Genomic DNA, 16,864 nt, shown 5'->3' on the forward strand with positions numbered 1-16,864 from the left:
TATGAGTTATATATTGACCTGACTATGTGGCTGGTCCTTTGGGATCAGAAGAACTCTTTTATTTGATTAAATTGGTTTTAAAGAACAACTCATCTTTAAGTCTAGTGTTTTCAGTGGTGATATAAGGATTGAAATGCCTAAGGAAACTGCTTTTCTGACTTCTTGTTAGCCAGTGTGGTGAAACAGAAGTTTAGTTTTGTTGCTGATTTGGTATATCGTAAGGGAGAATAACCTCCAGTTTGGGGGTGTATCTGCCCTATTTCTGCAGCAGTTTGTCCCGAATTTGGTATTCTTAGTTGTGACCCACAGAGGCACGGTTATATTCCCGAATTTACAAAGCTGTATTTCAGGTAGTTCTGCAGCAAGTAGTGCAAGAAACTTAATATATCAAATAATCATCTATGATTTGAGAAGGATACGTCCATTAAGGCAATCATGCTGCGGCAGGACTCCAGCGCAAACCCTTTTGTCTTCAGGTCTTTGTCTGAAAGAAATAATCCCAAATGAAGAAACTGTACAAATCAGCAAGTATATCCTCCTATCTGATGTGACTCCATTCAAAGTACAAACCCTAAATCTACCTCTGACACCTTCCAAAAAATGTGTGACAGAGAAACTGACAGGTACTCAGGGCTATTACTGTTCCAAATTCTGGCTGAACTTTCTTCACCTCATATAGGCTAGATTAGCCCACACAGTGCTTTGAGTGAATCTCACTTTCTTTAGTCCTTGAACGAACACAGCCATGAGGTGAGAACTCAGTCCTAGACTAAATGGAAAGGACGCTACTGTGAGCAAATTCAGTCTGCTGGAGTCCCAACTGGGAATCCCACTACAGTGATAGTAGGAAGTTCTTAAACCATAACTGACATCAAGAGGCCACCAGTGTGAAGATGACACTGCAGGCAATGTCACAACTAGAGAGTTCCTTGGTCAATAATATTCAAAGACTGATGAGGAGGTAGAAAAAAGCTCAAACTCACGTTTTTTTAAAACGTTATTCAGAACACTTCTAAGTTCGTCAGCACTGATCTCCATGTCCTGGACAGAAAGGTGGAGAGAATGCCACAAATTATAACATTCAGTATGGAGCAGAAAGGGGTGCAGAGCATGGATTTCTTAATAATGCTAAGTTTTTTTCTCGGTGATTTTAGGTGCTGCAATATGCAGCAGAGAAAGAAGTCCAAGTTCATACACAGTACAGATACTGGCCCAAATCTTTGGCTGGACTGTTGACCATATCACTGGTAAAATGATAATAATAATTAATAAAAAGCTGGTGTAGCTGGCCATAGGAAGATTAAAAGATTAAAGGGCAACTTAAAGGATCCCCCCTGCACTGGAGATGACCTGCCTTATCAGCTGCTGTGCCACCCTGCACATCCACCTGTTGGCATGGGAGCACAGCTATCCAGGCTTGCTTGCATCCTGGGGATCCAAGTTAAAGCATTTCTGTCTTAAGTAGGGGACTGGATCAGCCCCACAGCTGTCCCAAGATCAGGGGATCGTCCAAGTTGTGCAATGTGTTTCTTAGTTTAGTGGACTTTTAGGATCTGAGTTATTCATAGAGAGTTAAAGTGAGAGGAAAACAACTTATTGAGCCTGATTGTCTCTTTACTTTTTCAAGTCTAAAATCAGAAGTAACTCCATGGAAGTCAGTGAAGTTACATTGGTGTAAATCAGTGCACAAAAGAACCATCAGGGCCATTAGCACTGTTTACACTGGCTAGGGAAACTGCTGACATCCTTCCAACAAGAACTATTAAATGTGGTTTGCTGGAAGGATGCTTTGCCAGCTAGTTTAGATGGGGTCATGTTAATGGTCTAGACCCACTCTATCCTTAAGTCATACTGAGTTCAAACCTTGTAAAACCCACGGGACATGCCTTAATGCTGGGATAGGTTGTGGGTATGTGTGTGTGCATGTACACAATTGTAGGTATTCTCTTTCTTGTTTTTTGGTCTTGTCTCTAACTCTCCTTCTTTTGCTCCTACATTCCTGCTTGTCATTCTTTAACTGTTTAAAAAACAGTACTAGAGGAATAAGTGTGAAACTTCTAGTGAAAAAAAAATATTATTTAAAATTACTCAGGCCACAGCTTCCCCTGCAAGTTCTAGAACTTGTGGCTTCCCAGTGTTAGTTTTCTGTCAGGCAGAAATATATCATTTCATTTTTCTGAACTTTTAAAGTCAGTTTCATTCCGGTTCTGTACAAAGACTGATTCTCTAGCTAGAGAGATATAGATTCTCTAGAGAACAGATATAGAATCAGAAGTGGCAATGAAAGTTTCTTTTCCACAGCCCCACTCTGGAGAGATCTGCCTATAGGGGTGAAAGAGGGTGCAGTTTATTCTGTGCCCATTCAAACTGTCACCTCGCTGCTGAGACACGGAACCAGGTGACAAACAGTGCTAATTAAGTGATCCCCTATCCTCTGGGAATCACCAGCTCATTTCATACAGGCTATTGAACAGTCATTAGATGAACAGCCAGTAAATTCATGTCAAGAACACCTTGGGTCACACCTGACTCAATGAGCTAAAGGTAAAAGGTTTTCTATCCTATTACCAGGCCACCAAGCACTGCAGTTGTTGATCTGTTTCCATGTTTAATTTCCACAATTAAGCACCCACTGAGGAATATTTTATTTTTATTTATACATGTTAAGTGAAGTTGGTCAAGAAACTCCACATACTAGCAATGAAGCACAAAGCCAGCTTTAAATAAAGCTCCCTCTTATTTGCAAAAAGACTAAACAATGACAAGATATGGTTCCAAAACTACATTTAGGTCTCAGGCCTTCAGTGTATTACTGTACTGTGATTTGCTTGGTTTGAGACCTTGCCGGAGATCAGAGAGAGTTTCAAGTGTGTTTCGAATCTGCATAGAATCATAGAAGATTAAGGTTGGAAGAGACTTCCAGAGGTCATCTAGTCCAACCTCCTGCTCAAAGCAGGACCAACTCTGACTAAATCACCCCAGCCATGGCTTTGTCAAGCCGGGCCTTAAAAACCTCTAAGGATGGAGATTCCACCACCTCCCTAGGTAACCCATTCCAGTGCTTCACCATTCTTCTAGTGAAATAGTGTTTCCTAATATCCAGCCTAAACCTCCCCCACTGCAACTTGAGACCATTGCTCCTTGTTCTGCCATCAGCCACCACTAGCTCCATCCTCTTTGGAATGGCTGTTGATTTAACTGCTCTCAAGGTTAGTCTGTTACGAAAGATAGAGACTTCGACTGTGTACTCACATCTCCAGCAATCTGCTGGAATATATTCCTGAACTGCTTCTCTTCTTCGCTGTCCTTGTCAGCATTTGTTGGAGTGGGCTGCAAAGACACAAATATAATGTTGATGGGCTGGTGTGAGGGCCTTTGGGAGAGAGAAGGGGATCTCTGGGGCCGGATCAATCACTCACTTGTGACTGTCTGAAAATCCTTCATGAATTTGGAATAACATTTCAACTCCCTTTTCCCTCCCCAACAGAGTAGAACTTTTCCTATTTCAGGATCATTCCTTTGGGAACTGCTCTGGAGAGCAGAATGCCCTACAGCAAGGAACTGTAATAGTGCTTGTTACATTTTCCTGGTAGCCTTTGCAGAGCGGACTGGATGTACCACCTTTCTGTAAGACCTTCTGAAGAAAGTTGTGCTAATATCACATACGTTACAGATAAAAAAAAAATCTACCAGCCATTCAATCCATTCACCAGGAGCAAGTAGTTTGTTTCTTCAACACATTTTGTAGTGCTTTGTCCAGGCTAGTTTGAAGCAAGTCAAGTGACAGGCCTTCCTCTCAGGAAACTATTCCACAGTTTAAGAGGGCTGTTAGAAATTTTTCTAATGCCTAGTAGATTTCAAAATGTTTAAAAATGTTCCCCAATAACCATCATGTAGGTTTACTTGCTTAACTTCATCCCATTGCTCTTGTTTATCCCTTTAAACAATTACTCTCACTCTTTGCTGTTTCTGTTTAAATATTTGATTTCATTTCCTATAAAGGAAATATTTGGAGCAGAGGCAACATGCATGCCTCCCCCACCTTTGCTGCATGGATTGTACTGAGCATGCTCAGTAACATCTGCTGAAGCCTGCTGCCCACACTTCTCTCCCCACCCCCTCAGTTGGCAGGCATGGAGCACGCATGTTGTGGGGAGATCTGCTCTTGGGTCAAGTGCACTTTACTTTGACAAGTTCTAGTAATGAAAATACCCCTTTACCTATCTACTGAATAGAAGAATTTCAGTGAGGGTTCAGAGGCATAGATTATATATTGCCTGCAGCAGCCTTTTCCTCCAAGGCAGAATAGCCCATAGGGCAGCCTCTCTCTGTGACAGCCTCCCTCTTTTTCTTGCACATGCACACAAATCTGAGCATTACTAAGGGACAATTACTCACATGTCTTTAAAAAGGAAGCTTCACATTTTAGTTTTAATTTTGCATGCTGTTGAGTAACACTAATTACATATTAAATGCGAGTTTCCTCGTTGTAGTTAAAAACAAAAGACAGATAGTATATTGCTACCTCTCAGTCTCAGGCATTCCCTGAAAATCCCACAGCAAAATAGCCCCATTTTCCATGCAGAGAAACCAACACCCAGACTCTGAACAACGCCGACTTTGGTTCAGTGCCTGAGCATTGTTGCTTAGGTGCTTCTCTAATGCTTTATAGAGATTGAAATTAGAGCAAAAAGAAAAGGAGTACTTGTGGCATCTTAAAGACTAACAAATTTATTTGAGCATAAGCTTTCGTGAGCTACAGCTCACTTCATCGGATGCATCTACTGAAAGCTTATGCTCAAATAAATTTGTTAGTCTCTAAGGTGCCACAAGTACTCCTTTTCTTTTTGCTAATATAGACTAACACAGCTGCTACTCTGAAACCTGAAATTAGAGTAATTCTCTAGGGGTAAACTCTGAATTCTCCAAGGTTTCTTTCTCTAACAGCCAGAGAAAGGAAAAAGAAATACATGTATAACTGGTTCCACTCAATCTTTTCCCACCTGTCCCCAGGACAGCCTGGGTGGGATTCACTTTTTCAGTACACAAAATCCTATTGTAGAATCCAGATTCTTCATCTGCCCAGTGGATAGTTTATAAGATCAATCCAAGTCTTCTCTCTCTTGAACCTTTCTGTATTTTCTGGTTATTTGTTTGATAAGCCTAGAAGACTATAAACAAGACTTTCTTCCTCTGATTATGAAACTAAATCACAGCAGAGCCTATTGTGTTAGGAAGTAATGATACTACAAAGGAGAACAGTTGACAAGAGTTTCCTATTTATGCCACTAATACATTAGGGCTGGAAAGGGAAAAATAAGTCAGAGGGAAAAAAAATATAGATTTTATTATAACATTTCTCTGATCTTTTAAATAAATATTTATACTGGAGTTATTTTTAGAAACAGCCCAATTTAGAACCCAACCATGCTGTAAAAACAGCTTTGGGTGACCTGATTGCAACTTGGTAACCTCCCAACTTAGCTAACAGATGGTGTAGTCCTGCGGTATAGCTAGAACTAAACTGTGTTGTATTATGTTCCTGAACTATACTGGAACCCTGTCAAGTCCAAGGCTGTAGGATGATTTGAAGATACAGTTTAAAACAGTGTTTTCACTTCTACAATGCAACTTAATATATGTCAGAAAACAACTGTATTGTAATTGGGTCCCCACTATCATAGTAATTGTTACAGCATAGACAGGACCTAGAGCTTATGATTGACATTCTCCTTGCAACAACTGTTTAAATATGGTTATTAATAGCAGTGTCTAGCATGTTTTTTCCTGACCATTGTGAAGAGCATTTTAAACTATTATGTAACCATGCTAGAGAATCAAGGGTACAGGCTACTCAGACGGATGCTAGAGAATAGTTTGGCTAGCACAGTTTTCAGGAAAACAATCCTTGAACGGAAGGGGCAGGAAAACTACACTCAGACCTTGCTAGCAGCAATTCTGTTCAGACTGTGCTAGCACCAACTACATATAAACCATGCTGGAGCAAGGTCAGGTCTTTACAGGGCTATACCATGATTATAACACAATTTGATGCCCTCTGCACAATTTATAACGGTGTTAGAGCACTACTGCATTGTAAAATACAATGCTGATACAATCACAGTAGAAATTGTACTGTAGACAAGCCTTGGTAATCAACAGGAGCCTCTTGAAGTCCACATGAGTTTATTTTCTACACACTGCCTGTACAACAGGTGCTGTTACAGGGAGATTGATCAGCAACTGATTGAATTACTTCTCTAATTGTAAAGGTGTCATCTTGCACAGTCTAGATCCGGGTAGTCAATAGACAAACCGTGGGCCAAATCCAGACCACCAGACACTTTTGAATGGACCATGAAATCTTTTTATTTATTTATTATCATTGTTATTGTTATTGCAGTGTGAAAAATGTTTCTCTGGAGTCTGGACCTTGACTATACCTTGACCAAGAAATTTGGACCTTGACAAAAAAATAGACTACCCCAGTCTAGATCATCACAAAAGATCAACATGTTTCCTATGAAACGAACCACTCTCTCCAACATAGGCATAAAATCATTGCAGGGACGATCTCTTCTGTCTCAATTTCAATATATCCACCGACTTGACTGAAAGGTCTAATGCAGTGTAGTTGTAGCTGTGTCAGTCCCACTATAGTAGAGACACCAGGTGGATAAGGTAATATCTTTTATTGGACTAACTGTCTCTCGCAGCAGAAGGCCCAACAAAAGATATTACCTCACCCACCTTGTCTCTCTGAAATTTCTAAATCAGCCAAAATTATGTCTGGATAAACCGTTATCAGTTTTAAAAGGGTTTTCCTTATCTCATAATTCTCAGTTTCCTGGCCCCCACCCCGCCACTTCCCCATGCTAGCCAGACCAAGCTCCATTTTCTTCATGCCAACTCGTACAGAAACCTCATCGTTTTTCTTTTTCTCATCTCTGCTCGTTTTTTTCTTCTCCTTGTCAGATGCTTCATCAACTCTCAACTCCTTATTGCTGTTTGCTCTGTCAGAAACAAAGATGATTGGCTAGAGAGAGGAGGAAGAGAGCAAAGAGAAGAGAAGTGGAAGTTACATAATAGAGGAGGGCAAAGTGTTTGAGAAAATCCATTCTGTGACCATGCTCATGCTGCAACAGCTCCCATCACAGAAAGGGTACCAAGTGTGGTAACAGCTGAGACTGCGCCAAAGGTGGCTCTGAAGTTACTGTTCTCATCATGCTAAAAAGTAATACTCATGCTGTTAATACTCCTTGTGCAAAAATAGGAATTAGTTCTCCTTGTACAGGAAAGCCATTTATGCAGTAAACACTCCCTGGTTTTAGGAGCAAAAAAAGAGGCCAGCCACGTTCTTTGTTGTACTTTAATTAGTGTGACCAGATGCCCCGATTTTATAAGGACAGTCCTGATATTTGGGGCTTTGTCTTATATAGGCGCCTATTAACCCCCACCCCCTGTCCTGATTTTTCGCACTTGCTGTCTGGTCACCCTAACTTTAACAGCCCTCACACAGAAAGGGTGGCAACACTGCAGTAGCAATAAAGGCCACCTGCACTACAATAACTCCCATGCAGAAAATGAGCTAAGTTGTTAGTATGGAAATGTTTTATCTTTGTACAGTGCATGTGTTTGATTCCTTCCCAGTACTGACTTGTGAGGCATTCAGGCGCAAAGCGCAATTGCTTTCTTTGCTTTTCTTTAATGTTTTCAAAGACAGAAACGATTGCTCTGCTCTTGCCGGACATGCCGTGTATTTTTTATGTGCTCACCTGATTTTGGATGTTTTATGGACTAGGACGTAAATGGTAATTTGCAAATAACAGTCCAAACAGGAGTTTACCGAATTAATCCTTATAACTTGTTTCAATGGGGTTTATTTTTGCATCCCCCAAATGGAAAAATAGCATAATTCTCACATCACTACCTACTTTCAAGGTAGAGAATACTTTGTAGCTGAGTGTGTTGTAAGGGATGGGTGGGAGAAACCCATAGCTTACTAGAGAAGGGGGATGGCAGCTGGGTTAGACAGCTGGTGGGAGTTTGGGGAGCAGGACTTTGTGGCAGGAAAAGTGGCAGCATTTGACAGTAGAAGGTGGATACTAGGACATTTGTCTGGAGCAGGGTTGTGTTGTGCTGGAAAGGGAGATACCGGGAGAAGGGTCTGGAGCTGGGAGTGAAGGAGAGGGTTTATGGCGTGTTGGGGTAACAGGTCAGAAACAAGACCCAATTCCATGAGCTGCTGGACACCTTCAGCTGCCACTGAAAACAATGGGAGTCCTGGGTGATCAGCATCTGGATCAGGCCTATAGGGATGGAAAGTTTCAGAGGTGCTATCTTCTCTGTGCGAGCTGAGTACACTATCCTGCAAAGCTCTTATTAGCTATACAATAGGAAGACAAAGCCATCACTGCCTATGGTAGAGTATAATTGCAGAAAGCTGCAGGAAACTAGCTCTAACACCAATCAAGTTCCCATATGCAGATAACTCACTCTGACATTGGCAAAAAGTTCAAGCTTCTGTGATATCATCAGGCATTTAACAAGAGTGCAGCACCACTTTAATATAACCGCATGCTTGTTACCCTACTCAAGCCCAGCACTTTTCAGGTCTATTGAAGCAGAGACCCACCTTGCCTTTTTTCTTTTTCTGAACCAAAAAAAAAGTGATATTAGTAAACACAGTTGTAGATTTAATATAAATTGTACAAAGTTATACTGTACAATGTCATTCTTGCTCTCTCTTGTTTATTTTTGCCATTTAGCTACATTCATACATCTTTCACATCTGAGCTCCATGGAGTGACATATAGAAAGGTAGGAATTGCCATACCAGATCAGATCAGTGGGTTCATCTCATCCACTGTCCTGCCCAAATTGAGAAACCTCCACCTCAGCTCTAAGTGTTCCCCTCTTTACAGGAAGCAGGGTACTGGAGATTGATACAACCGTGTCCACAAACCAATATCAAGATGGTGGGGCTATTTTAAGCCTACCAGTCTTGAAAGTGTTCATTTAACATTACAGAAAATGAAAGGGTGACTTAGTGGTAGGCAAGGGTCAATTAAATTATGTCCTGCCTGAGTTGAACTGAGTACCCATCATTCCTTCCATTTTATTATATCAGTCCTTGTCTTCCCCCTTCTGAATATGTTGCAGCTAGCTCAAATAAAAGAGTTAACAGTTTGTAGGGATAACTGATATTAATTAAAATCACTGCTACCGTTTGGAGACATTTGTAGAATACTGGTACTTATCATCACACGCTTTTTCAAAAGGAGCCACAAAGAAACATTGTTCTGACTTTATCAGATGAGAAGTCACTTTCACACTGAATACTCTACAGCACAATCTAGACTTTCTACAGTAAACTAGCATTCTCAATTTACAGATGAAGAGGTTCTCTACAAGGCCTTTATTGTACGTTCAGTTACAGTGCAAAATGAAGTTGGTGAGGACACATGTGATGGTGAAATGTCCAGATCTGGTTAGTGCCTAAAGCACTAGCCTTCCATTACTGAAAGTAGGCTTCAGGTCTGGCATGAAGTCTTACGTCATATGATGTGGTCTCTCCATACATAAAACATAAGAATGGCCATACTGGGTCAGACCAATGGTCCATCTAACCCAGTATCCTGTCTCTGACACCAGCCAGTGCCAGATGCTTCATAGGGAATGAACAAAAACAGAGCAGTTATTGAATGATCCATCCTCTGTCATCCAGTCCTAGCTTCTGGCAGCCAGAGGTTTAGGAGCACTCAAGCATGATGTTATGTCCCTGAACATCTTGGCTAATGATGGATGGATCTATCCTCCATCAACTTATCTAGTTGTTTTTTTTTAACCCAGTTGTACTTTTGGCCTTCACAGCATCCTGTGGCAATGAGTTCCATCGGTTGACTGTAGGGCTAAATGATAAGATAGCTGCTCAATTAGAGTTAATGGGAATTGATGTTAATGGGACCATGAGGTGCCTGCCCTTGGCCTCTTGTTACTTATTTTCTTAGATGTGACACTCTTTCCTACTTTCACACACAGAAGGGACCGGGGTAGTGACCCAGTATACTGTTTGTATGACATCAGACAGTAAAACATTGCATGTAATAAACTGAAAGCAAAATATACTCACAGAAGGACGTTCTGCTTCTATCTTGTTTTCAACTTCCCTAGAGAGAGGAAAAATTGTTTTGAAAGAAGAAAAGGGCCACCCTCCTACACTGTTTCTGTAACTGGTTTGGAGAGAGCCACTTGAACTTTCAAATGAGAACTTGAGTTATGATTCAAATCGGCTTCTCTTTCTATAGTGACAAAGTCTAGACATGGCTCTCTGTTCACAAACTGAGCTGTGTATCCAAATACTGTCTATGACAGTGTGCCACAGCTTGGCATGCATCCTGTAAAATCTGAGGTTGGCAGTGCCAGTGAGTTTTGTCAGCTGGGGAAAACAAAACAAGCTAATTAGCTCTGAGCAAAGTGAAACCAGCTACCAAGTTTACTCATCTTTGGAGGAAGACAGGACCACCCAGGGAGTGTAACCTATCGGGGGAGTGAGGGATGAACACTAGAAAAGAAATAATTGCTTAATTCCATGATGTTTCCCTGATGGCCGAAGTTAGATCCAGCTCACAAATTCAGGCAGGCAAAAAGTATCCTTCTTCCAAGGCATAAGAAACTGCTTCTTTTTCATAAGAGACCTAGAAACCTAAATAAAGAAGAACTCTGTGTGTGTGTGCGCATGGATGTAAGCGCGCACACGCAAGAAGTATGTGTGTTTGGGGGGGAATAGGGGGGCCATGTGGTTCATCCGCTTCTTTAGAGTCAAATAACTGGCCCTTGAACTTACTCTGAAAGGCTTCTTTTTTCTGAGAAGACCCTCAGGATGAACTCTCCCTCCTGGTGAGATTCATATGTCGATGGGATGATGACATACTCGTTGGGAGGCAGCCGGAAGCGTTCAGAGATTTCTCGCATGTTTATATATGACTTACTTCTAGCTTTGGAGGCATTGTAAAGGAAAAAATCCTTTTGTAAGTGCTGCTTGTTACCATGCATCTGTAAACAAAAGAATCAAACATCCCATCTTCAGCGTGATCTTACATAGCTCCCAGGCAGATCCCACACAGACAGCACATGACCTTGGCAGAAAATGCCTGTGCAATTAAAACTTTTTCTTTGAAATACAAGGTACAGGAGGCTGGTAATAGATATAGACCCTTTTATCTTAAGTCACCAACTAGGTCCCCTCTAACTGGAAGTTGTTAGCATTTGATGGCTGCTGTGTGGCCTACCTGAAATGTGTTGGTGGTCTCATTTGTGTTGCTAAAATGATGGTATCCACATCACAAAGCCACAGGCACAAATGGCACTAACTGTTAACTTCTTGGCAGCACAGAGGCCAGGACTGAATGAGCCTGGAGAAAAAACTACCTTCTTAACCTCTACAGCAGAAGTGAGCAAGCTTTTTAGCCCGAGGGCCATATCTGGGTATGGAAATTGTATGGTAGGCCATGAATGCTCATGAAATTGGGGGTTGGGGTGCAGGAGGGGGTGAGCGCTCTGGCTGGGGGTGCGGGCTCTTGGGTGGGGCTGGGGCTGCAGGAGGGTGCTCCGGGCTGGGACCGAGGGGTTCGGAGGGCAGGAGAGGGATCAGGACTGGGGCAGGAGGTTGGGGCATAGGGGGGCTCGGGTGCAGGCTCCAGGCAGCACTTATCTCAAGCAGCTCCCAGAAGCAGCAGTGTGTCCCTCCTCTAGCTCCTACATGGAGGCATGGCCAGGCGGCTCTGCACACTGCCCCATCCGCAGGTGCTGCCCCTGCAGCTCCCATTGGCCTTGGTTCCTGGCCAATGGGAGCTGCGGGGGCGGCGCTTGGGGCACAGACAGCATGCAGAGCCCCCTGGCTGCCCCTACGCTTAAGAGCCGGAGGAGGGATATACTGCTTCTTCTGGGAGCCGTGCAGGGAGGGATAGCTCAGTGGTTTGAGCATTGGCCTGCTAAACCCATGGTTGTGAGTTCAGTCCTTGAGGGGGCCATTTAGGGATCTGGGGCAAAAATTGTGGATTGGTCCTGCTTTGAGCAGGGTGTTGGACTAGATGACCTCCTGAGGTCCCTTCCAACCCTGATATTCTATGATAAACCCCGGATCCCATTCCCTGGTGAGAGCTCAAAGGGCCAGATTAAAACATCTGAAGGGCTGGATGTGGCCCCTGGGCTGTAGTTTGCCCACCCCTGCTCTACAGATTGTCCCTCCAGAAAGGGTTGAAGCATGTTGATAAGGGTCATTGGTGCACTGCCACTGCCATATATGTTCTCTGGATAAACTGAAGATTTCATTGTCCAGGGCTGTCAGTTGGGCATCTTTTACCAGCACTAAATTCAATTTAAAATCTAATTTGAATTAAAAAAGAATTCTCAAATTCTTTTTGAGAATAAAATTTCTAATAACTTTTGCTAAATTCTACCCACAACTAGCTTAATTTTGCAATACTATTGTGCTGATAAAGAGATCAGATCCAAAAGAGTCTGGCTGTTTTACAGGATCAGTGTTTGTCCCCTGCTGTTTTCAGGCTCCAAGTGAGAGATCCGTTTCTCTTTATTAATGCTGCTTGCAAAGAGTCTACTTCCAGGGTTGTGGGCACTGTAACAATGCTCTGTTACTTCCAGGATCCCTGCAATGCTGCAGGCTAATATAGCGTGTATTTTGAGCCGAACAGCAGGGAAACCTACTGCTGGATGACTCTTCCCTCATCAGCAAGTGTCAGGATGGCAAAATAAGAAGACAAGGTTTAACAGCCCAGTTAACAAGAGAAATATATAAAGATATATTTGTAATAAACTAGACTGATTATGTTACACATAATATAAAATTAAGACACTGCCCTTTGGTGCTGGGCATGATGGAAGATGCAAAACCACCTAACTTCTATAGCAGCCTGGTGGGCAAAATGAAAATTCTGCACCAGATAAATAAAAACTTCAATTTGTAATTAACTATGAAAATAATGCAATTAGTATAAATGGTGGATTCTCTGTAATATGAAGTCTTTAAATCATTATTTGAGGACTTCAGTAACTGAGCCTGAGGTTAGGGATCTATTACAGGAGTGGGCTGAAGAGGTTCTGTGGCCTGCAGTGTGCAGGAGGTCAGACTAGATGATGGTTCTTTCTGGCCTTAAAGTCTGACTCTATAAGTACAGTATGCTTACATTAAATACTCTGATTTTATGTCCAGTTTACCTTTCTCTCTGTAGATTCTCCGTGTGCTACAGATTTTTTGTTATTGGCAAGACATAACTGCATCATAATTGATGGGGGAAAGCTGCAGGTTTTGGCAGCTTAGTAGGGACGGTAGGGCTTTTGGGAAGAGATTGAGAGATGGTTTGGGATTCTGAGCTAAGCACATTCGCTAGCTGTTTTCTGCTGAAATGATCAGCTGTAAAATAATCAGCAATGACAATATTCAAAATATGATCCTGAAATTTCACAGTTAACACACCATTGAGATGGACAGTTCATACCTCCCTTGGTGCTATTGTTCCAGACTATCTGAAGGCTCAGGTTTATTTGGAATCATAAGGGCTGGGAACATACATTTTTTTAAATGACAGCTTTAGGCTTTGGCTACACTAGCACTTTTGTCTGCAAAACTTTTGTCAGTCAGGGTGTGAAAAAAACACACCCCAACTAACATAATTGTCACTGACAAAAGCGCTGGTGTGGACAGCTCTATGTCTGTGGGAGAGTGTCTGTGGGGGTGATTTAATTATGCTGGCGGGAGAGTTCTCTCTGTGAGGTCTGTAGTGTAGACAAAGCCCTAATTTCCAGAAGATAATTCTGCAGCAAGGAGTGAATTCTGCAACTATATAGCAAGCTCCATGCTGCAGAAGACACAGGAACCTGGCATATCTTTAGGAGGTAAAGAAAGCAGTCTGCAGGTTTTATAGGGTTTAGCTGCATGGAACACAACAGCCAGATGATGGTTATCATTGGTCCATGGTATCAGACTGTAAAAGACATGAGTGGGATCCATACTTAATAGATGAATATTGAGGAAAGGGAAAAGGAAAGAAAATATAAAATGAGAAATAAGAAGAGAAGATGTGAACTCACAATGTAGCTAATTGATACTCAAAGCAGAAAGGGTAAGATTGTCACTTGTGCTAAAACACTGAAAACAAGCCCAGCCAGCTTACACAGACAGGCACAAAAGTTACGTTATCTGAGAACTTTACACCATGATGTCAATTCTTCTTCCATTCAGCTCATACCTCTTTTGGCACCTGAGAGAGAAACAAAGCAGGGAAACTGTTAGGGATGCAGGGGGAGTGCACTTATTTATTTTATCTAGCTTTGTAAGAACACATAAAGTGTTTGTCCTAGTTTCTAGGCATGCTGCCATCAATTTTAAGTTCCTCAAATCACATAAACATTCTAACCAACCTCACTCCTTTACGTAAAAAAAACCAACCTCCCTTCAAACTCTCTTGGCTCCCCTGCAAAGTAAATCAAGATTAACAGTAAAACATAGGTTTGGAAAGTGCTGAACAACACCATTTCCCATTGAAGTCAACAGGAAGTGAAATTGCTCAATACCTTTGAAAATCAGGTCATGTACTTCTGTCTATCTCACCTCACACTTTCAGTGATTGTCATCACCATTACAGGGTACTGCCAGTGGCGATGCAGTCTTTGATTCTGATAGGCGTAAATCCCCTGGCCAGAGAGAAGTTCGGGATGCTACTGAGGAGCAATGTGGGGAAGTCGGGAATGGGGATTGGAAAGGGATCTTTCTAGGTAAAGTGACACAAGGCAAATTCCTATCTGTAAATTAATATGGACTAAATGAATACAGAGACCTGAATTTCCCTACTCTCTTAGTTTCATCCACTCTAGAAGAGTTTCTTTCAGGTACCACGTTCTCTCTCCAGCCACTGAATAGTAAAAGCTGCCACTCCTCATTCTTTCAGTATTGTTATGAGACTGCTTAGTCCCATTTACTGATAGGCATTACTGATACAATTTCTGGTTTGGTTTTAGACCAATCTTTACCATGAAAGGCCTGCCATAACAGACCTACTAGTAAATATTAGATAATATTTTATTCCCATTTTCTTGCATCTTCTCTGGAAGATGGATACACATGCTTGCCACAGGGATAATTTTTTAAAAGTAGTAGAAATCAACTTCTTGCTGGAATCCTTGAAAATCTTTGTGTTTAAAGGCAAAATCTACAGTTAATGTAAACTAGGCTACATTATAAAATTAGCTACAGTCCATGGAGGATTTGTACTGTTGGGCTGCAATTTGGGATCAGCTGAACTGTGTGGCACTGGCGAAATGAACAGCATCCTGGTAGTAATGGTACCTCATATATGGCAAAGCCAATAGTGAGGAGGTTGGCTCCAAGTTTGCGCTCTTTTCTTCTGTTTTTCTGCATCAGTGCAACCAGGAAGCTGCAGACAACCTCATTATCTTCAGGATCATCATCCTCCTCCAGGAGCTCCAAGCGATACTGAGGATTGGTCCAAAATGTATCTGCAAAACCCCAGACACCGCCCCCCACAAAATTAATATAAAACTTCAGTTCTTTAAGATGATACTCATTGGCTAAGACTTCTATCTTCTATTTATCTCCTATATTCACTCCTGGTTTTCAGTTCTTGGTAGACAGGTCAAAAACTGAGTTAATCTCCTTTTTTACACATTCCTTGGGCAGAAGTTGATTTCTGCAAGCAAAGATGGAAGCTGGCCTATACAACAAGTGACTCTTCACCATATGACTCCTTTATGGGGCTATATGCGTATTTTGCATACTCACTGATATTAGCGCTGTTACTGATGGTAGACAGTTTGGTTTACCTTGTGTAGTAGCCATTCTACTGTATTCCATACAGCAGGGCTTCCCAACCTGTTTGAAAGAAGGCTCCTGTTTCCAGTAAGAAGTATTACTGACACCCCAGTCATCAAGTCTTATTTGTCTTAGTACATTATAGCTTTACATTAGACATTTTTTTTGGAATACAATGCCAAAACCTAATTGCTACGACTCCTCACCTCTCCAATATGTGTCTTGCTTAACTTGTGGTGGGGAAGCCTAGACTTGCAGTAAGATGAGCTAACAAAAGAATAATCTGGTGTACTTTTCCTGTTTTTTCTCCAGTTCCATGCAAAGAGGAACTTCTGCAAGATAAGCCAAAGCATCCATTCTACTCCCTGTTGTTACCTTTGCTGGTTCAGAAAATAATTGATTTAATGGTTCGTTTCACATTCTAGTGAAGATAGGATTTTATCAGATTGACACTGCCCTATTTCAGAACATCCACCCCTTCCCAACAAACAATCTGCGAGGCAAACAAGAGTATCTTGCATTTATAGTATTTAGAGAATTTTGCATCTTTAAGCCCTTGATGATTTACAAGCTACGCACTGTAAAACTGAAACCACCACTAACTTAGAAACCCTACCACATGTCTATAATTTCAGCCAACACTGAAATGCTGCTACCCCTATGTGAAATGCTGCAGTTGTTTTATGGCAACATTGCAAATGTGTACAACAACCGAGGACAGAAAGTGAAGACTATATATCTCACTGAAACTCCTGAGGAAACTGAAATTGGGAGAATGTAAATATCTACAATGAAATTAGGCAAGCACACAGAAGTTAACATCTGTTCTCTCACAACAGGTGCCACAGAATATTTGAACAACAAATAGTTAGGGCCTTTTGGGTTTACATCTCTTTTGGTAAAATGATACGTCCAGGAATACAGTGTTCCTTCATGCCATGCTGTGCTGTTACCTCAGGACTCAGGAATGTGCCAACTACCAAATCAACAACTCAATTTTTGCAGAATCTGAATTTT

At 41.7% G+C, this 16,864-nt stretch overlaps 1 protein-coding gene across 1 annotated transcript in view; it reads right to left on the reverse strand.

The window, feature by feature from the left end:
- The window catches only part of CAPN3 (calpain 3), a 73,419-nt gene that overhangs the window by 27,188 nt on the left and 29,367 nt on the right, over positions 1–16,864 (reverse strand). Inside the window, exons 11-19 of the mRNA XM_084632591.1 lie at positions 15,365–15,534; positions 14,268–14,279; positions 10,847–11,055; positions 10,133–10,169; positions 8,636–8,653; positions 6,923–7,036; positions 3,253–3,330; positions 984–1,041; positions 420–484 (exon numbers count right to left, since the gene is read on the reverse strand). Of these exons, the coding sequence (XP_084488717.1) occupies positions 420–484; positions 984–1,041; positions 3,253–3,330; positions 6,923–7,036; positions 8,636–8,653; positions 10,133–10,169; positions 10,847–11,055; positions 14,268–14,279; positions 15,365–15,534 (761 nt within the window). The remainder of the gene's footprint in view (positions 1–419; positions 485–983; positions 1,042–3,252; positions 3,331–6,922; positions 7,037–8,635; positions 8,654–10,132; positions 10,170–10,846; positions 11,056–14,267; positions 14,280–15,364; positions 15,535–16,864) is intronic.

This window comes from Lepidochelys olivacea, assembly GCF_965140295.1.
Source record: "Lepidochelys olivacea isolate rLepOli2 genome assembly, chromosome: 6".
In the NCBI taxonomy this organism is placed as follows: Eukaryota; Metazoa; Chordata; order Testudines; family Cheloniidae; genus Lepidochelys; species Lepidochelys olivacea.